The sequence below is a fragment of the Larus michahellis genome, chromosome 5, assembly GCF_964199755.1.
Source record: "Larus michahellis chromosome 5, bLarMic1.1, whole genome shotgun sequence".
Taxonomy (NCBI): domain Eukaryota; kingdom Metazoa; phylum Chordata; class Aves; order Charadriiformes; family Laridae; genus Larus; species Larus michahellis.
The window spans coordinates 963,650-984,661 of record NC_133900.1 but is presented as its reverse complement, the minus strand read 5'-3'; the positions used below and the strand labels follow the sequence as shown (position 1 = coordinate 984,661).

The following is a 21,012-nucleotide window of genomic DNA, read 5'->3' as shown; positions in this document are numbered from 1 at the left end:
GCTTGTATTTTTCTTCCCATAAATCAACCAGTGTTCGGTGCCACTCCAGAAAGTTTTGGCCTTGGGATTAAAAAAGCGAGCAGCAGGTAGCTGTGACGCAGGTTTTGCACAGTCATTGAACTGAACACACCTTAAACTAACAGAGACGGTGAAAGGTAGCAGTGTTTTTGCGCTGAATCTGTGTTTTTAGACGAGGCAGCACCTTTTTTTTTTTTTTTTTTTTTTTTCATAAAAGCATGTTTATATCGCCTCCTTAAGAAGTTTAGAATCGAGGGCTGTCTCCAGAAACTGCCCCCCTCCCGTTTTGCCAGGCCCCATGTGTTTGTCTTGGCAGGATGCGGCGTCTGCTTGGCCGGGGCTGGGATATTAAATTGAGGGAACACAGAGCTCTTGATGCTTTTCAATGGGGCTTCTATGGAGTTAGCGGCAGGATAGAGCTGTCAGCCACCTGCGATTGTCCAACAGGGAAAAAGGGAGAAGGAAAGAGAGGGGTGGGGGGAGAGCCCTGGCAGCGTTTTCCAATTTCATTGATAGAATAGTCAAAAGTAAGCGTTTTTTGGGGAGTCAGCAGCTTTGTGTTGGTTTGACTGTGGCGTCCTTCTGCTGCGGTTTTGGCTTGGTCAGCATCGGTGGTAGGTGAAATAAATGCTGATGCTCGCTGAAACTACTGTGGGCGCAAGGACCTTTCTCATTTCAACTTAACACGTGTGGAGAACATGTTAAGAGATTTTGTTGTGAGCCGAACAAGCGGTTTCTGGCCCAAAGTGAGAATAGATTGAGATACCCCCACCCTGAGGCTTAGGGACGCTGTACGTACCTGTGCATTTCATTTTGAAGGTGTGTGTGGTGATCAATTCGTTAAGTTACTGTGTAGGAAACCAGGGAGTTGGGAGTCCGTCTTGGGTGCTCTTAGGAAACCCTGGTGGAAGGTGAAACTGGACTTGGGATGCGCAGGGTCCGTCTTTGGTGTATAGCTCCTCTGTTGGCTTTCATGGCAGAGAAGGAGCCTTGGCTTCTCGCAGTCAGATAAAGCCCTCTTCTGCCCCCACCACGTGCTTTGAAGAATGGAAGGGGAAAAACAACCAAAATGTGGAGAAATCTCCAGGACAAGGGGAGTAATTCCTTTCATTTTTGCAAGCTTGGCCAACATGTTGCTCTTGGTCCTGGTTCTTTCTCTGACTTGCTGCTGCCGGTGTCCTCCTCCTCTTCTGCCTTTCCTTCAGAAGGCACGTGTCTGAGGTCTCAGTTGCCTCCACTGTTCCACTGGGAGAAATGCCTTGGGTTTGGAGCAGATGGCAGTGCACCGGGTGAGGCAGGAGGGCTGGTACACCTTTTGTCAGGTGGAAGAAGAGCTTCCTTCACTGTTGGGAAGGACAGACGTCAGGACAGTGGTGGAACCAGAGTCGCGGGCTCTGTAAGTCCTGCTGCACATCTTGTCACCGCTTGGCCATGTTGGTTGCAGTCATTGGATTTAGGTCTTATTCTTCTAAGCAGGCAGATTCATTCTCCTGAACATCGTCTGTCCCCTAAAACAGGGGTGGTTGTCTTGTGCGGGCACTTTTCCCTTTTCCCACTCAATTCTTAGCTGTCTGGGGACAGGAAAGCGGCTGCCGGGCTCTTTCCTATGTGCCTATTTCCACATGGGCTCTGCCGGGGAGCTGTTACCACATTCTCATTTCTGCTCCCCTCCCAAGTAGAGTCCAGCTACACAGCCCAATTTTATGGCTTGTATTTGCCCCAGCGTGCTGCTGAAGGGCCCCAAGTTGGTACTTTGTTCTAGAGGGAAGGGGATTTTGGCATCCTGGCATCCCTGTGCTTATTACTGATTTTTTTTCTTCATCTAGCTTGCTCATTTCTTACCAAGGCCTATTGCTGCAGCCCAACTTGGTACAGCCAGCCTCCCGCTGCTGAGCAAACTCCAGCCTGCTTACTGATCTGCTGCTTATGTTATCAACAACCTCCCGCACTTCGAGATGAACGTAGAGCCTTGAACATGATGTTAAATTTCAGTTTTTTTAAGCTTTTAATCTCCCGTTTCAAATCTTCACGGTCAAGTCCCAGTACATGGTATTTCCGAATTGCTGTCTGCATGCAGAAGTGCAGATAAAAGGTGCCTGTAATACAAATGAAGATGCTTGTGGAGGGGGATGCGGTGAAGCTCTATGGATCTCGTATCCCTCGCGGCGCAATGGCCAATTATAGGTTGGATGATTGACTTTTTTAAATGGTCAAGTTTAGTGCCTTGGGTACAGATAAAGCAGGTCTGTCGTCTGTTCATCTGGAGCAGTTGCCATTTTGCTAAGAGCCTACACAATGCTTAGTTGCAAGAAAGCTCATCAAATAGGTGAACATTTCTCTTTGGGACGCTGTGAAGGACTTGAACTCCGTGTATTCAGCGTCACGCAGAGGCTCTGCGTCTTCACGGCTCCAACCTCCCGCGCCGGGCGTATCTCATGCAGTGCAACTTGTAAAAGACGTGGATTAAATATCTAATCCCAATTAACTGCCAGCAGAAGTATTTATGTGTTGCTCCTAGTTTCTGTCTGGGAGGGGAGAAAAGGACAAAATGCAAAAATAAAAAAAAATTTCAGAGTGTTGAAGCCTGGAGCAAGTCTGGCAACAAAGGATTTGGTTAGAAAAGCTTGAATGGAGCAGAGAGGGCAGGTGTGGGGCAACAAACAGGTTATCCTTGCAAGGGACTTTGTACAATGTCGCCTCATTCCTTCTCACCTAAGTAAAAAAGGAAGATATTGAACCACACAAGAGAAGAGGAGAAGCCTGATGCGAGCAGCCTACAGAACGAGCCTGGCAACGGAACTGCTCTTCGGCCTTAGGCTTCTCTCCCAGCCATGTCACAATTTGCAAATATTTCCAAGTTGTATTTCTGATTTGCTTAAAGCAGCCTTACTTATTCAGTAACTCTCCCTGTTCAAAGCCAGCTTAGGAGAAATAGATGCTAATTAACACCTCAGTTCCCCAGAGTATCACGTCAGTGTTTTAAAAACTTATTTCTTCATAGTACAAGGGCACTAAGGACAGTTTAAAAACATAATTTATATTATTACCTTCTCTGCGGTAGATTCATTACATCTTACAAAAATGCAGGGTTTTCAAAATACAGATACCAGCTGAAATGTAATATTGTGAAGATAAGTGCCTACATAGATTAAAATAATAGCAAAGCCACAGAAACATTGGGATAAAATTGTTTTTCACTGAAGATAATTATTATATTGTGCACTCACTCATTGCCTGTCAGTCAGCAGAGAATAGTTGGACCTGTTAGTATTTCGCTATAATTCAGTGGCATTCTACTTAAATGCATGCATTTTTAGTGACATGAAAACGGACAGCACAGGAACCCTTCTGGGTTCACCATCTTCTCTTGGTAATTATTACACTGGTGTTTTCTGATGAAGTTGTGGATAAAGGGCACCGGTTTCGGTTGGTAATTATTATACCCGTGTTTTCTGGTGAAGTTGTGGATAAGGGGGCATTGTTTCAGTCCCGTAAGTGCTGGTGGATGAGGTTTGCTAGGTGCTGTGGAGACGTGGGCCATGAGGACGCCTTCTGCTGCCAAGAGCTGGTGGAGTTCCATGAGAATCAGGACAGGAGATGAGTAGGACATGACTGATGACTGCAGTAGATAGAGGTCTCAGCACTTTAGAAACCCAACTTTCGGCAAGCTTTTTTCATGGGCAGTTAGGCAAATGAGTGTTTTGTGGAGGGAGCTGCGTGAGAAAAAGCAGCTTTTATGTCTTCGGGGCACCACAGCCAGTCCATCAGAAGACAGTAAGAAGGAAAGAGCCCCAGAACTTGGGGTACAGGTGGGCAGTGGAGTCTGGGGTCAAAAAATGAGAGCATTTACTGACCCTCTTGAGATGACAGGTAGGATGGGGATATTCTGTCGTAGGATTATTTTGTCAAATAAGCGTGCTCTAGACTAACAGCCCAAAGTGTTTCCTACTCTCCAGTAATGCCCGGTGGCAAGTGTTGGTTGCCCTTGGCTTGGTGATGGCCGGCAGTGTGGTTAAACAAACCCCTTCACTCTCTCACCTTCAAGGGTGGGCTTCTCAAAACACACCTGAGAATTAAATGCCTTGCCCTTATTGCAAACCACTAGAAATGGGGCATTTAACTTCCTAAAATACTTCTGAAAATCCCACCCGTGATGTTTACTCTAATGCTGCCGTTAAATGTAGCCCTTCTTAATGGCCACTCCACAGTTCGCTGTTGTGCGGGCTGAATGAAGGCTTCTTTCCTCTCTTGCAGCTCACACCCCACGCGTATTTATACAGAATCATGTTCCCCCTTAAATGCTGTTGGTTTTGGCTCAGAAAGCAATTCCTTAGTGTTAACCTGCCCTTGTTGGTTGTTTTCTCAAGGCTTTGCGTCCTTTGTAATTCCCTGGTTATTGTCTGCGTCTCTTTTTGCATTTGGGAATAAAAAATAATGCATTTTTCTAGGTTTTTCTTTAGCAATGGATGGTCCGGTAGAGAATGCATTGCTCGGTGTCCTCTGGCAAGCCCCCCGAGGTGGGCTGCCTGTGCTGGACCAGGTCTGGCCTTGCTCCCAGTTACCTTTTATTGGGATCTGGGGCAGGACTTGGGTTTAATTAAAAGGTCTTTCCCTCAGTTTGCCCACTGCTGGATCGAGGAGGACAAAAAGAGCTGGAAGGATTAAATGGGTTGGCGGTGGCGAGTCATTTAAAGATGGTGACAGATGTTGGGCAACCAGATGGGTGCAAACAAGGTGCCAAACATCCCAACAGAGTGTTCCCCCTGCCATGATAGCCCTCAAAAACGGGAGAAATGAGTCTGTAGGAAAGCTGAGAAGGGAATCCATGTCCCCCAGCCTCAGCCAGGGTTGAAATGGGGCCAAGAACAGGTTTTATTTCCAGCCACGCTGACACAAAGGCTGCTTTTTGGGTTTTGCTAGTTTTTGTTGTGTTCCCATTTTCACATTCAAAGAACAATGCGGACAGTTCTAGATAAACTTCACAGAAGCGCAGATCTCAACCCGCGTCCTGCAGTTGATGGAGATTTTGAGCGTCGTTAATTTAGAAGAAAAAGTAGTAAAATTAATAGCATTCCAAGATTTCAGACTCGGCTTTCCTGTATTGCTCCATAAATGTGCTTTTGTGGGGAAAAAAAAAAAAAAATTTCCACTACATACTTCTTTCTTGAAAATCCACCGCGGTCTTTTCTCCAAGTCAGCCTTTAAAAATATGCGCTGGAGACACCTGCTTGCTTCTCTCTGCGGCTGGTGGGGAAGAAAATGCTGCGTTGACAGCAGAGTTTACAGTGGAGATTCACTTGAAGATGTGGTACCTGCTTCTGCCCCTCTTTCTCCATTCATTTGGAAAATTTCATGCTCTTTTTATTGATGAAATTTTTTTTGGGGGGGGAAGTCTGAATGGAAGGCAAGCTGGATTCTGTATTCATGCTTGCCTGTGGGCTGTGAAAACGGATCAAGACTGTCCCTCTTGATTCTATATCTCACTTTCCAAAAATAGGAAAAAAATCTTCAATATGTGCAAAAATATCTGCTGGCATTTACAGCATGCTTTGTAAGATAACCCCACTATAGTAATTTTAGCTCTTATGTATTAAGTTTTGGACAGAGCATGTTAACAGTTGCGCTGTGTAGTGGTGAAGCAAAGCAAGGGTGAGTATCTCGAAAGTGTGGGCAAATTAATTACTCGAAAGCACGTGAAACGTACTCAACTTCCACGTGCTCGCGCTGGATCTGTGGGAGGTGTTTGTTGCTTTCTGGAAACACCTTGTTGGTGAGGACCCAGTTGGAAATCCAGCCCTTGAGCATCATTTGTAAACTTTGTGGAGAAGTTGTGTCAGGTTTGTTCATGGGCGCGAATCCCTTCCAAATCCTCCGAAATCGGGGGAGTTAGCCATGACCGTGAAGGTAAACAAAAGGTAGAGAGGTGTACTGTTCCTCCTAATGAGTAATTAGACTTTAAAAATAGGTCTGTGCCTCATATTTATAGGGCCGGGCTATCAGCCTTGGTGAAGTGAGGAGGCTTTTGAGGAGCCATCAATGAATTGTGGGTTAAGGGGGTGAAATGCGTTAGGTCTGACACAGTCTTTTATGGAGAGTTGTGAAAATGGAAACTGTGCTGGGTGCTTGCAGATCATTCTTATATTCCTTTTACAGCAGGGCACAGCCCTTCTCAAAAATATAATTGTGGCTCTTTCTTCATAGGCTTAGCGCAGACACGCACGGTGAAGCTGGGAAGTGAAGCCAAGCTTCATTTTTGCCCTGACCGACTTTCAACAGCTTCACAGAAAATGGGTTATTTACAAAGAAAGGCTTACGCCAGGACAAATTCTACACCAATAACATAGCAACTGTAGGGACGAAACTCAGTTTTGCTCAGAAAAATGGCAAGCAAGCCAGCCATTAACACGCGGAGGGGACTTGTTAATTCCCGGTCTAATTATGCATACTGTCCACATGAAATACCAACTAGTGATGCTAACCTGAGTTATTCCAACCAAAAATCTCACTAAGTGCTGCTGCTCGCGTAATGAAAACAAAGGAAGAATGTAGGGTTTAGATTTATGCAGTTTAGCCAATATTTGAAGAAATTCAGTAACTTCAAATTTGAGCATAGATGTAAGAAAACACACAGAGCATGGGAGGCTTGTGGGGAAGCACTGTTTATGACATTTTGAATATTTTGATTAAAATATTCTTTTTTTTGTTGTGTACCTTCACAATTGTGTCTCCTTGTATTTGGCAAATTATCTAAGCTTGGACTATGATAATCTCCATTTGCTGAAAAAAATATATAATTAAAAAATAGATCAGTGTACCGTTGCCATGAATAAGTGTGATGGCATTCAAAGCTGGAGCAGGGCTGGGGAGGCCCTGGAGAAGTTTGCAGAACTGTCAGGTTCGTCTCCTTTGGGGTTTGGTTTGGGGTATTGTTTTGTGGTTCATACTTTGTGCGTGCCTATGGTGGCAGCCAAAGCCAGAACTGTAATTCCTGCCTTATGTGTAGTGAGATCTTCAGTTTGGCCGTCATTGACTGTGGTTTGTATTTGAGTGCCAGCGCAGAAATTTTTCCTCCTTAGTGTGAGCCTCTGTTCTCTTAAACTGGACTTGGGCAGGTGTGATTTACTCCAGCGAGCTTAATTGCGGTAACAGCTAGGATAAACGCGCCTTGCCTGCAAACCTGTCCCGCGGCTTTCACAGGAGGAAGAGGTAAAGAGAAAGGGTTTTGAAGAATTGTTGATATCTACATAGTTATGGGATGGACCAGAACGTGTTCATTTAAGTAGGAAACAGGCTTCTGCTGATTTTAATGAAGTAAAATGAAGGGCCTGAGCCCTTCAAGTAACATATCGGCACGCTTTCTCTCTTCCTCACCAGGCCGGAATGATAAGAACCGATAAGGATGAGTACTTCATTGAGCCTTTGGAAAGAGGGAAGCAAATGGAAGAGGAAAAGGGACGGATCCACATGGTGTATCGGCGCTCGGCTGTGGCGCAGCATCCCACCGATGTGCTCCCCGATGTCCACAGAGAAGGTACGGTACCCCTCTGTTGAGCGTTTGCAAATCTCTTCCAGGTAACTCCAGCCTACGGCAGCTTTTGAAAGAGGCAGTTTTGGCTGAGCTGTTTGAAAAGAAAGTGTTTAAATGTTTATTGCCACCAGTCATAAACTCAGTTTCTCCACGAAGAGCAGCGCACGTGTGCCTTCATCTAGGAGACCAGAGCTTGGCCACAAAGTGTTCCCATCAAGAGATGTTACAAAATACTTGTTTTTTCCTTCCTTAAACCAAGGGCAAAGTTTGTACTGATTTAAGTGGAAACAAGCCTGAGCTCCACATAAGTTGGTAAGATATCGTGGGACGTATTAGTGGAAATACTCATAAGACTTTAATGTTCTGAGTTGTTATTGAGGCTCACCTGTCCATACAACTTCTGTTTGGGTCCTGTTTCTGTCTGTGCAATAACTAAATTGTGCCAATGGCTGATGCTGTTTTCCTCCGTCTACCGGTTGCAACTAATGCAGTTTGAAGGCAGTTGTCTTGATGGGATATATTTTGACTTATCCAAGGATTCCCCTCCATCTTGAAGATAATGTGGTTGGTCTGTCTGAGAATAATTATTGTGTAGTTTAATCCATTTGCTCGTACGTTTTTTCACCCATTTAATATTATACAAATCCTTGCAAGCCAACGCATTGCATAGTGAACACTGAGGGTTTTGACACCATGGGCTGAGGATGAAAGAGCAGCTCCGTTCCCTTTCCGCGCTCCGCCTTCTTTTCAGCATCTCTCAGCTTCTCAAATTGCTGTTTGTACTTTGGGTTCACGTGTTCTTGGAACATAAAAGGGTTTGAGAAGAACAAGAACAACCACATACAATGCACCAAACTAGGATTAGATGCAAATATTAAGCAGAGAGGAATCAAGCAGTCCCTTATTGCTAGTCCCCGTGGACTTAAATAATTTGGTGTGTGTAACTTGGCGATGGACCTTCTGGGTCTACTTGAGCAGATTCAGTGTCTCTGTCCTCTGCAATCTACAAACGTGCTCGCGGGCTTTATTTGTACGTGTTCTGGATCCGTGGAAGCCTTGGCAAACATCACGTAGCTACGACGTGGGGAAGGTAAGCGGGAGTATGCAGTAGCTGAGGCGAATTATTCAGGAATTTATAAATCTCAGTTCATAATACATGAAGATTGGTGAGACAATAGACGTCTAAATGAGGAGTCCTACCTCAGAATCTTTGAATGTTCTTTGGGATTTGGTCAGTCCTTTGAGGGTCTTAACATCTTCAGCTTCTTCCCATCTTCTTTTCTTTGGTCGGAGGGAGCACTTAAGAGCAGCAGCCCCTTTTTGTAACTTCTAGCCATCTTTTTAGTTCGTGTCAAAGCCAGGTGTCTGTACCTGATTCCTTGTTTATCAAGAAGTTGACACCAAAAAGGCTTGTTTCTTGTAGATCGCTTTATTTCATCCTTTGGCAGAGGGGGTCTGTTTCTGTGATGCTGTGCATTGTTATTTTAGCATTTGTCTGGAAAAGGTCTATGGAGTATATCATACAGGTCATCTGGGAAGCAGACCCGAGAAGCAGAAAGCTGTGTATGGATACGGATACCTTGAGGGCTTTCAGCGAGAAAGGAGCATCATGAAAGGAAGCAGAACTTGATCAAACATAGACAGACTGAGGGAACTTGCTGCATCCCATATAGCTCTGAGAAAGGTACAGCTTTTGATTTTAAATGGAAGCGGAGGGCACGCGAGAAGAGAGGTGCTTGTGTCTGCCACTTGATTGCAGGGCTTGCCATCTTGTCCTGAAACACCTGAACGCAGTGAGATGTTCCTGGGAGCGCTCTGAAGCCCGGCTGGTGCTCTGGGAAGCTGGACTCTGCGGGTCCTGGGTCACCAACCTGTTCTGCCCCTGGCAAAAATGAACAATTCTTTGGCTGCAGTACAGTCCAGCAGTCCTTCTTCATGGTTTGCACTGGGACATGTTTCATTGGTGTGTCACGCACATATTTGTATGAAACATCTCTGTATTTCAACTTGCGTGATGCAGAATCTGCCGATTATTTAGAAGACATGTGGGCGTGGTGCTGAGGGACACGGCTTAGTGGTGGCTTTGGCAGCATTAGGTTGATGGTTGGACTCGATCTTAAAGGTCCCTTCCAACCCAGGCAATTCTGTGATTCTTAAAGGTCCCTTCCAACCTTTGATTCTGTGATTAGGGAGCTCAACCCCAGGCTCTGTCGCTTTATTGTGCTTTCTGTGACTAGTATTTTAGCGTTTATTTTCTGTCATCTGCAAGGTAGTTCTCTTCCATCCCCTTTGCTTCGTAACTTGAAGTGTACATTCAAGGAAAACTCCTCACCCACTTCTGTCCCACTGTGCTTACAGCTGACTTGTTGATATGTTTTCGGTTTAAAGTTCCTAGAGTAATAGCCACAGATCCGTGGATAATTCACGTGCTAACCATAGCTAGCTGAAGGTGCCCGGTGATGCTAAGGTATGGTCCAGCCCTGTAGAACGTGCACCTTGTCATGGTAGGGAAAGGGGGATGTTTTATATTTCCTAGTTTGCCACTGTATTTTAACCGAGCTCTGTTCCTGTAAGACACCCAGACCTTTCTCTCCCAAAAGTTTATATTCCTGGGTAAAACCTTACCTAACGTGAAAGAGTTGCTGCTACAAAATAGAAAATGTCGTATGGGGCTTTTGGCTTCCAAATTTATGTATTCTGGCACTGTCTTGGTTTTGCTAATCATTTAGGTCATTTGCTAATCTGTAAGGTCGTTGACGACACAACGCGAGTGGTGCTCGCAGGTTCCTGTCTGTGCCTGTTGAGCTGAAGCAAACGTGCAAGTCTTACTAAAATTTGTCTTTGCGGAAGATTTTTAAGCTCCTTTTTAATGGATGTTATACACAGAAAAATCCCTCTTAATTATTGCCTTGCCAAACAGTTCCATGTACTAGACAAGCCGGGTTTTTTTGTACAGCTCATTTTCAGTTTAGAAGTGGCTGGAGCACCTCTCAGCAGCCCACGTACGAGGACATGGGCTGATCCTGGCACAGGTATCGTGCGCCTGCGCTTTTGTCAGAATGCTCTGGAGGTTGCATCTGCTGTTGGTATCTTGAACATTCTCCTAAGAGGGTTTCTTAAAATGCCTTCAATGAGTTCTCTTCCAGAGGTGAGCTTCTAGAGGGGAGGTCTGTAATTTTCAGATGTGTCTAAAAGTCTCCGCTTGCCCGTGCGTTGTGAAAACTGGAGGTCTTTCCCATCTTTCGTGGTTTTCAAAGAAAAAAGTTAGATGGAGGCTGGCTAATTTTCCCGCCTCGTTACTTTTCAGCTGGAGTGATTTCTTTGCTTTAAGCCACCTTTCATTACCATTGACTAAGCCCAGTTACTGACTACTCCCAGTTGGGTAAAGCCTGATCTTTACCATACTACTATCCTTATTATATCAAGTAGACAGTAGTTCCATCTGCAGTGTTGTTTGGTAGTTCCACCTTGGCTCAGATCAGGCACAACAAAGGAGTAAGTTCTACTGCCGTTATCCTTATGCCTTCAAGATGCTTTTTAAGATCCAAGCATGACCAAGACTAAATCCCGTGGAGCCAGAGGAAGTGTTTGACCCACATGATGGGTTAACATCGCAGCTCTTGTAACTAAATAAATGGTAAGCGTTACTCGTGTTCACAGGAAATCTCTCTTACTTGCTTGTGACAGTTTAAAGCTTTTATACACATTTGAGTTCAGGAAACAGATCTGGCTATTATGCTGCTGTGAAAGAGTTGGCAGCGGTTGAGTATTCTGCTACATACAGACGCGGGAAAATCTTTCATCATCTTCTCTGCGCCCCATGAGCAGTGCCCAGGCCGGAGGCAGAAATGTAGAGTGCTGTCTGCTGCTGCTTTACAAGTTCAGCCACATATTTAGCCAACACAGACAAGAATCCAGGGTTTCAGTAACAGATGAGAGATGACTCAACAAACTAGACATTAAGATTAAAAAGTACTTAAAATTGTTGTTGTCAGTGAAGTCGTTCTAAAAACTAGGAAGCGTTGGGTAAAAGCCTTTCTCCGCAGTGAAACAGGACGTACTGCCTTGTGTTCTCTCTGTAAGAAGTTGTTTGATAAGATGCTATTGCTGTGAAAGCATCCGACTAGATACGGAAGAAGCTTTCCGTCTGACAGGACATCTGGTATTCCTGTGGGATTTTAGAACATTTGGGAATTTACTGGACATTTTTCAAATGATGGGACAGAATGAGCGTAGGAGTTCTAAGTAAAAAAAAAAAAAAACAACCCCAAGGTTTTAGCAACGATGTAGTGGAGCACTTGGAGGTTCGTGTAGTGTGTCTCATAGGATTAAGCACACACATACACAATGATGATTGGACTAGATGATCTGGAAGGTCCCTTCCAACCTCGGCGATTCTGTGATTCTACGTGCCGTTCCTATTGATGGTCCCCGTGGCTGTCCACGGCCTCTCCAGGGAATGGTGTTCTCACCGTTGGCCTTGTGTAGAGATTGGGTTCCTCATCAGCGCCTTGCACGAAAGACTCAAGAAGTCAGATAGGAAATCCCACCTCATTCATTTGAGGAATGCCGTGGGATCACAAACCTCTAAACGTTATGGGCAGGCCTTGGTTTACCTTCCCTCTGCACGTCTGTGCTGTGGAGCTTCTGCTTCTACACACACTGAAACGCTTACAGAGTCTTTTTTTTTTTAGGTATTTCTTTGTTTACCTCTTTGATTAAGCATAGGGAAAGCATTTTTGCTTTCATTAGCAGAAGACGGGAAGAAAAGTGAAGTGCTAAGATAGCACATGCTCTTTTTTCCCCCTTCTTCTTTAATTTCTTTTTTAATGTCTTAAATTTCATCTCTCAAGTTAAGGAGCTTGGAAAATATACCAGGGGCTGAGCCTTTAAAGAGATGGTACAGTTATCCTTTGAACTGATGGGCGTCTGTTCTTTGTGTGTGTTCGCACCCAATTTAGACTCCTTGAAGGAACACTTGATTAATTATTGCCTTTTGATACCTCACTCTTTTCCATCATTCTGGTGTGAATATGATCTCTTGCATAGAAATGGCCCTGAATATTTGGTGGTTGTTTTATGCATGTGAAATGCCTATGCTCTCACTCTGTGATACCGGGGAAATGTGGATAATTTTCCATATTTTGACAGATGGGTGGCAGGAGTGGTTATTTGTGTTGGGTTAGTTCTCCTGGACAGAGGAAGCTCTTCCTCTTCTGCAGGACTGGAGCCAAAGCCTCCCCTGGGAAGTCCCAGCTATTGAAAACCACTTAAACATAGTCGGATGTGACACGTCAAGTGGATTCTCCCCCGGGAACAGCAAAGACTCTTGATTATTCTTCCTTGCGAAGAACTGGGTCAGACAGGAGTCATGCAGAAAACCATGTGAAAACCGGTCAGCTCGTAACGTTTAATGCAGTCGTGACCTGGAACAAGAATGCTCTTACCACATTTTCAAAACACGTGTGCTGTCCTAATTTTTTTAGGACACATTGAGAAAATGATTGAGAATTTGTATCTGTGCTTAGAAGCAAGGGGGAATCAACCATCGTGAACCTGGTGGGGAATATGAATGAAGAGGTATGCGCTTACAGGAAGCGACAGTGAGTTGGGACAGGCTGCTCAGATACAGACGATCTTCTCACTAGGCTGGGTAGAAATATAGAGAAGCAGGTGGTTTTCAGAATTTCATCAAAATTCCCAGGTAGTGCAGCATGCTTTCATTTTACTTGTGCTGGAGGAGAAACGCAACCCAGAAATAGGTTTATTGGCAGTAGGGACGTAGCAGCCCAGCAAACCTAATGAACGTTTCCAGCTTTAGAAGAGGTGATGGATGCACAAGAGTGAGGAGGAGGTCTTATTTCCACAGCCAACAGCCTCGGACTGTCCATGAAAAGGGGGGAACTCCTCGCTTGAGCTGTGATGGGTTGCCACATTTAACCTGACAAATGGTTATTGTTAGTCTGAAATGAGTGAGCTGCTTAGAGAATAACCCTGTTCTGAAGCGTTCCGGCTTTAGCATGCTCTCTGTCTGGTACTGTACCACGAAGGCAACTCATGCAAGGCTCTACACTGTTTCTGAAAACATTTTGAAGAGTTGCTATACTGTAGAAGGCATATGGAAAGCTGTGTGACTTGGCGTCCCTCGCTAATGGGGACATACCCTGTGGGACAGCGGCTTGCGGGATGCCACCCAGCACGAGCTCCGCTATAGCATTTGGTGCTCCGTGGGGTCCCTCGGATTGGAGGATGCTCTGCCTGCGGTGGGGGTGCAGGTGCTCAGGGAGAAGAGTACAGCTTCTGAGGGTTTGTTTTAACGACACTGGACGTTTGTTATTAAACATCTGGGATGAGCGTCCGGTGTAGGTATGGTCTGGGGATCCTGCCGTAGAGCAGGAGGATCTCTAGAGTTCTTCGCGGGTGTGAACACGCCCGATGGTCTCCTGAGGGCTTTTCCATCTCGGATTGCCCTGGGATGACATTCTGTAAGTTTGACCTCCCCAGTCACTTAAGTCTTGATCCTAAAGACACCGAACATCTGTGCTTCTCATTTTAGCTGAGTGCTACAGGTATGCGCGATCAGTGTCCACGTCACGAGTGTTATTCCATTATTCCCAAATAACGTCTGTTAAAGAAGAAATACTTACTCTTAAGGGCAAAAAGAAACAAAGATCAAAATACTCCATATTGGGGGTGAAGGGTCTGGGGGACAGAGAGCAAACGAACTATGCATACAAAGCTGAAAAATCTAGAAGAACGTACGAGGCTGTCATGTTAAAACGTCATTTAAATAAATCTCCCAGATTTTATCACTAAAATAGCTTTTCACTTAGGAACGGAAAGAAATGCTATCCAGACAAGCCTGAGTTGGAGGGGTTTGAAAGTACAATGATGATACCATTCTGTCTGGACAGGATGAAAAGAATCTGTTCTCCTTTGTTAATAAGCTGACAAACATCCCGGAGATGTGCGATTATTAACCTTATTCCTTGAGAGCATTCAAGAAACAACAGAAACAGGCCAAGAACTGCAGAGTTTAGAATCAGATTTGCACCCAGGAGGCCTTCTTTGCAGGTTTTGCTGAGTTAGCCTCGGGAGTATGGTAAAATAAAATCCAAATTGTATTTCTCAGAAACGTAAAAGCCTGATCCAAGTCCACAGGAGTTGGTGAGAAGACGCAGATTTACGTCAGTGGGCTGATGAGGCAGGTTTTGGATCGGATTCTGCTTGAGCTGATCACAAAGGGTTTGATTTATCTTTCCTCCTGTTCACTCATTTATTATTTTTTTCCATGAGCACTTTTTTCTCCTATAGAATTGACAATCAACATTAAGCTTGAAGATTACACAGCATGCTAATGTACTCCCAAGTTTTCCTATTTTATCTTCCTCTTCACATCATAGTTGTTTTTGCTTTTTAAAATGACAACCTATTCACCCAGAGAGCACTTGAGATTAAAGTATTTTTGTAATTACTTCCTAACAGTGGGAAACAAGGAATAGGAGCCTTTATCTCCCAGTTTCCTTTCAGAATGTTCATTTTCCCTAAAGAACCAGAGTGCTTGTGTGGCTGATGGGGTTGCCATGGCACTGGGTTCCAGTGTCTTTGTCCCAGGTGGGAACCGTGTAGGAGGAAGAAATTATTTGGGAATTGCTCCTGGTTGCCTGGGAATGGAAGCCGGGAATAGAAGGTAGAAGAATGGGAAGACTATTGCCGGCTTCGGAGACCTCCCTCGGCACTTCCCCAGGCACATCAGTGTTTCTTAGGGACGACATCGTGCCAGAAGGTGTCTGAGCTCTTTCTCAGCGGAATTTCTCATGACCCGCGTTCTGATGGAGGATGTTTTAGATACCACAGAGCACAACACACAAGTCTGTGCGTCAGGAATAACGGGAAGGAACTGATTTCTGTGGAGACGTAGTGCAGAACGGTTTGTAAAATGCTCTGTTACAATACAGGCATTCTTGTCTAAGTTGTCTTGGTGGCGATAACCTGTGTATGTACTTGTCTAAAGACTCGTTATCCAGAACTGCTAGAGCTTTTGCTTTTAAATCAGCCTTCTTCTGTAAAATTGAAACGTACTAGGATTCATTGAAGTTCTTGATTGAAGTTTGCTTTGTGGTGTTAGGTTTTTTTTCTTTTTTTTTGAGTAACAGTTTGCTTAATCCAAGGAAAGGCAATCAACAAAGAACTATTCAAACAGGAACAGCGTGTCATGGTACGAAGGAAAATGAGGATTGGTGATGGATGTATTTACAGTACATGGGGAAAAAAGAGAAGGGATCTGAGGAGGAGGAGAAGTGGGAGAAAACTGATGAGAAAACCATCAAGCGCTTGTGGAAATGGAAGTAGATGAGTAATCTTTGAGTGCAGCGGAATCACAGCCCTCTCCAAGGGTTTGCGTGAGTGTTTGCACCGCAGATGGAAGTGTGCCCTCGGACGGGTTAGGCGTAACCTGAGCTGGATTTAACCTCCCCTGCTGGGATATCGGTATCAGTCGGTACAGCTATGGAATCAGCTCGTTACCGCAAAATATAACCAAGAAGCTGTGTGTGGTTTTGGGTTCTACAGAGCTACTTATTGCTTTGGTCTCAACCCAGAATGCCCCTGGTGAACACAGCCCGGGATGCATCTCCTCCACATGCTTTTGTACTGAGGGCCAGCCCATGGTTAGGACTTGGATCTCCCTTCTTGGCCCTCAAAGGTCACAGTTGAGCTTGGCCCGTGTGTCCTCAGGTGAAGTTTGGGATTCATCTCGTTGGAAAGTGTCTTTGATAGAGTATTTCCTGTCTCTCCTCTCTTTTTTAGTGGTATCCATCACCAGAGACATACAGGGGGATGGGACGGTTGGGTATGGAGTTGGCTTAGTGGGGTGTTTTTCCTCCCAGTTCAAGTCAACTCAATGTCATGTATTTCCAGTAATGTGCTGGGCAGTGCAATTAGCAATTAGTTCCCAGAGCTCAGTGATGAATGCTAGTGTCTTCCTGTGTGCAATTATGTCTGTAGGCTGGGAATTAGATACTGTCTTCTGGGGCGTCTCTGGGTTCCCTTTGTGCACCTTTTTGTGTGCCCTCTACGGCTCGACATTTCGTAGAACCAAACACGGTAACTTGGCAGTTGTGATTTCGATGTTTCCAAGGATGGAGATCCCACAGGTTTTCTGGGCCTCTGTTCCAGTGTTTGATTACCCTCGTTATGATATTTTCTATCTAATTGGAATCTCCCTTGTTCCAACTAACATCCATGACCTCTCATCCAGGAAAAAACTTTTTGACCATTAATGATCACTGTGTCCAGAAATTCAGTAGGCAGTGAGGCAGCTGGGTGAACCTGGCAGGTTCACTATCCAGCCTTCAGTTCTCATAATTGATTTAATGATGGCTCTATATTAAAAGGTTGAGGTAGCACACAAAAAGCATTTGCATGAATCGTAACTGGGCATGTTGGACAACAGGGCTGAAAGGTGTGGGTGGCCAACAAGAGGAGAACGTCATCTGTGATCAGACAGATCTGTGGCAAAGCTGGGAATAGAAACATGTTTGCTGCAAATACTCGTCCCTCATTTTAAAATAAGAGTGGTAAGAGTTAGTAAGATGTATTGAAATTATATTCGAGGTACATCCAAGAAATTACATTCATCAATTGCGCTGCTCATCAGTGATAACGAAGCTGAGGCTCAGAGCGATGCAGCGCTTGGGGAAGAACCCCTTCATGGTAGCCAGGTAATTATAAAATTAAACATAAATATAAGACCCATAGTCTCTGCTGTCTAGGCTTTATCCTGTTGGCTCTGAAATGTGTATGAGTAAAAGAAAACCCGGACTTCATAGCTGAGAAAAAGCTTGTAAATTTTTTTTTTTTCAAGACAGACAGAAACTTGAGCAGGAATGGATCAAAAAGTGCTAGAAAGTGCCTTACGGTCTCTGTCTGTGTCGGGGAGGTTGCGCTTACCTCTCGACGATGGGAGCAGGGACATCCATCTGGTTAAGTCGTCTTCAGTTCTTGGCAATAACAAAGGAAAATTATTCTTAAATAAAACCCAAGGATAAAGGCTTGGTTCCAACCGCAGGCACCCAAAGCCAGAGTAGTAAAACACACGGAAATCTGTATGAAGGGAAAATTGAAAAAATGGAGAAAGATCAGTACATGCAACTTGCAGCCATTCCAAGGGTTAGACTGTTTTCCGATAAAAACTCCTTATGCCCTGAAATGACATAGGAAGAAGGGAAGGATAATGTTAATATAGGTAAACAATGACTGTGAAAAGTGCTGGGCAGCATTGGAGAGCTGGGCTCCCTACAAGAGATGAGAAGTAGCTCATTTCTGCTACTGGGTTTGATAAGAAAAATGCCTGAGAGATGGTTAAAAGTGCCTTGAAGTCGGCCGGGTGGGCAGCAGTGAGAGCAGAGGGAGCGGGGTGGTGGGACCCAATGATGATAGACCTTTCCAGTGCTCGAAGGGGGTCTACAAGAAAGCTGGAGAGGGACTTTTCACAAGGGCATGTAGTGATAGGACGAGGGGTAATGGCTTCAGAGTGGAAGAGGGAGATTGAGATGAGATATGAGGAAGAAATTTTTCACTCTGAGGGTGGTGAGCCCCTGGCCCAGGTTGCCCAGAGAAGCTGTGGCTGCCCCATCCCTGGAGGTGTGCAAGGCCAGGTTTGATGGGGCTTGGAGCAGCCTGGTCTGGTGGGAGGTGTCCCTGCCCAGGGCAGGGGGCTTGGAAGTGGATGATCTTTAAGGTCCCTTCCCACCCAAACCATCCTATGATGCTTTCTGCAAGCTCCGGCCAGCCTCTGCCCTTCCCCTGTCCCCACGGAGGACCTGCCAGGACAGCCTCTCCTGGAGAAAAAACGCTAATTGGAAGCAGAAGAGCTGCCTTATCAAGATGAATTTATGTGAACTAGAGGTCAGGAACACGAGGAAATTAATCCTCCCACAGCTTGCGGGGGCTGTTGCTTGTTTGTGTGTTTTACATTCGCATCATACAAATTCACTGACATGTCCTGCTATGAAAGCACCGAGAGACTCTTTCACCCAAAGAAAAGATCCTTTTTTAATCAGTCTACGTTCTACAGTTGACTTTTTTTAACCTATGTCTTTGATGGGAAAATGCATTAAAATGTAGCCATTTGTATCATAATGCGAAATGGTAATTTTCATACCATATGACTGTGGCTGGATCTTCTTCCCCTGAATTTTATGCAGGTTTGGCGGTTGTCCCCACTGTGAGACACCTGGGTTTAATGAGTTTGTTGCTCAGTATATTTTGAGAAAGATTTTAGAAATGCAGAAATAGGTAAGAATCCAAACCGAGGAGGGATGAGGCAACTTAATTCAGTTTATATCTTTGAAAATTTCTGGGTACAGTGTAGGAAGCCCTGGTTTATGGTACAGAAGGAGGAAAAGTTGCCTTGGCTGTCCTACGTGGGACGACAGGGTATTAGGCAACTGAACCTGATAGGAATGCGGACGGAAATGACGAATGTGAGAACATCATCCTCGCAGTCAGTTTTGCTCCCAATGGACCGAGCTTCTTGAGATACGTTTCTGGGTTACAGGAGTGCGTAAATCTTTCCAAAATGCAGTAGTAAAACACCACAGAGTAACAGCATGACCCAGCTGTTGTTTGCTGTGAAAACAGCGGGGGTTTTTTGCCAGAATGCCTTGCCTAAAAATTCTTTCGAGTATTCTAATAACACAAGATGGTCAAGATAGTTAGGATTCTGGAGGTTATTACAAGACACGCAAGCCTGAGTCTGCAATTTGAGTTGGAAAAGTGCACATCGCTATCTAAGGGCAGCTGGCTCCTGTGGTGGTGACGGGAGAGGCTGACCTGCGGGAAATCTGGGTTAGGCTCCATCAAATACCCTCTGGTTTGGGAAGAAAACCCTGGGACCAATGAAGAGCTTTGCTGGCTTGTACCTTCAGCAGGAGCCAAGGAAAGCTTTTCGTTTGTGTGTCTTCCCTTGCAGTGTGACTAGCAGGGCCTTCTTTGTAGGCATTCCCTGGAAAAGTGTGAGGACGTGTCTGGAGGACACGGGGAACGGCTTGGGTACCTCTGGTGTCTCCTTTGGAGTCTTAACACTCCATCCAGATAACAAGAAGTTATTGTGTGGCAAGAGCGCCAGAGAGCCGGTATGTCCTAGACCAGGATGGAGTAGCTAAGTGACTCGGAAGACTAATGAAGGTAGAGTTGAGGCGCAGTTTTATGTCCTTGCGTTTCCTTAAGTCAGGGAAACATGACTGTATGGGACTCAGCTGGCCTTTCTCATACTCAAATAATTGCTTATGCTGGGCTCACGGCTTACATCTGTAGGTAAAAGCTCTCCTTTCTTTTGTTAATGGCACGGGATTCTGTGCATCAGGAGGCAAGAAATGGTAAGATTTTCCTCCTCCTCCCCTATTTCTGCATGGGCTACCTAACGGTGGAGCCGGGCACCTGGAGAAAGTTGGATTCCTGCGCTCGCATCCTCCGTGGAGGACAGGGAGTAAATATGGAGTGGACTCGGGGACGGACCGAGGGACGGATGATGTCCTGCTGGTCCAGCTCAGTGTCAGCCCTCATCTGAGAGCAGCAGGAGGTGTAATGATTGGGATGTGCTTCTCTTGACGCTCCATTGTCTCAGGGCTGTGCTGGGACAGACACATTGCCAAAAAGATCTTAAAAATGTCTTGATCTAAATCAGACCTTTTATATATCTTTACATTGCTCTTCCCACCCCCCTTTCTTGTAGAAGAACCTTTACAGAAAGCATGCTGCGTGGTAAAGCCGGGTTGCCTGATGGAGGGGTGATGCTCAGGCTTCTGAATCAGGTCTGTGCACCCCTTGGTCCTACCGTTCCTCACGGCGATGGGCAGCGATGCTCTGCTCCCACTGTGTCACTTAGGAACTGGACGGCTATTGTAAACATGGATGGGCTCTCACCCTTTAAATAACCTGTTATTTGCTGCAGGAGCAGAGTGGAATCGGAGTTTTTTCCTGAATAAATCCTTTGGGGTTGTTTCCTGCTTTTGTGCTAACAGACAGCAGGGAGTTGTTCTGCACCTGGCTGGTAGACTGGGAATCGTGGAACGGCTCAGCTAAAAAGGGCTACAGCTTGCCCCAGTCCCGTGTTAATGAAACTGTCTTACCGAGTTAAATGCAGTGGTCCGAATTAGTGTCACCCGTATATTGAAAAGCGTGTTCAGGAAAAATGGGAAGCTCATCAGGAAAAAGGCAAGGAGCCGTCCCAGAGAAGCTGCTTTACAGAAGCAGCGTGAATAAATGACATAGTCGCAACTGTATTTAAATGTGTTTGAAATGTAAGTTGTTAAGAAGTGGTTTTGTCCAATAGGGAGAGATTTTTGGATTGTTGAAAAAAATTGTAAAGGTAACAATTTCATTTTAGTGGGAAGGTATGATTTTCACAACAGGTGGAAACACAACGTAAATACCTCTTTCAGATCACGTCTGCGTTACCTTTC

At 45.1% G+C, this 21,012-nt stretch overlaps 1 protein-coding gene across 3 annotated transcripts in view; it reads left to right on the top strand.

Moving 5' to 3' along the window:
* LOC141743494 (A disintegrin and metalloproteinase with thrombospondin motifs 3-like) overlaps nucleotides 1-21,012 on the top strand; it is a 143,882-nt gene that overhangs the window by 62,713 nt on the left and 60,157 nt on the right. For all 3 annotated transcript variants that reach the window (XM_074587762.1, XM_074587763.1, XM_074587761.1), the window contains one exon: nucleotides 7,393-7,549. In XM_074587762.1, the coding sequence (XP_074443863.1) occupies nucleotides 7,393-7,549 (157 nt within the window). The remainder of the gene's footprint in view (nucleotides 1-7,392; nucleotides 7,550-21,012) is intronic.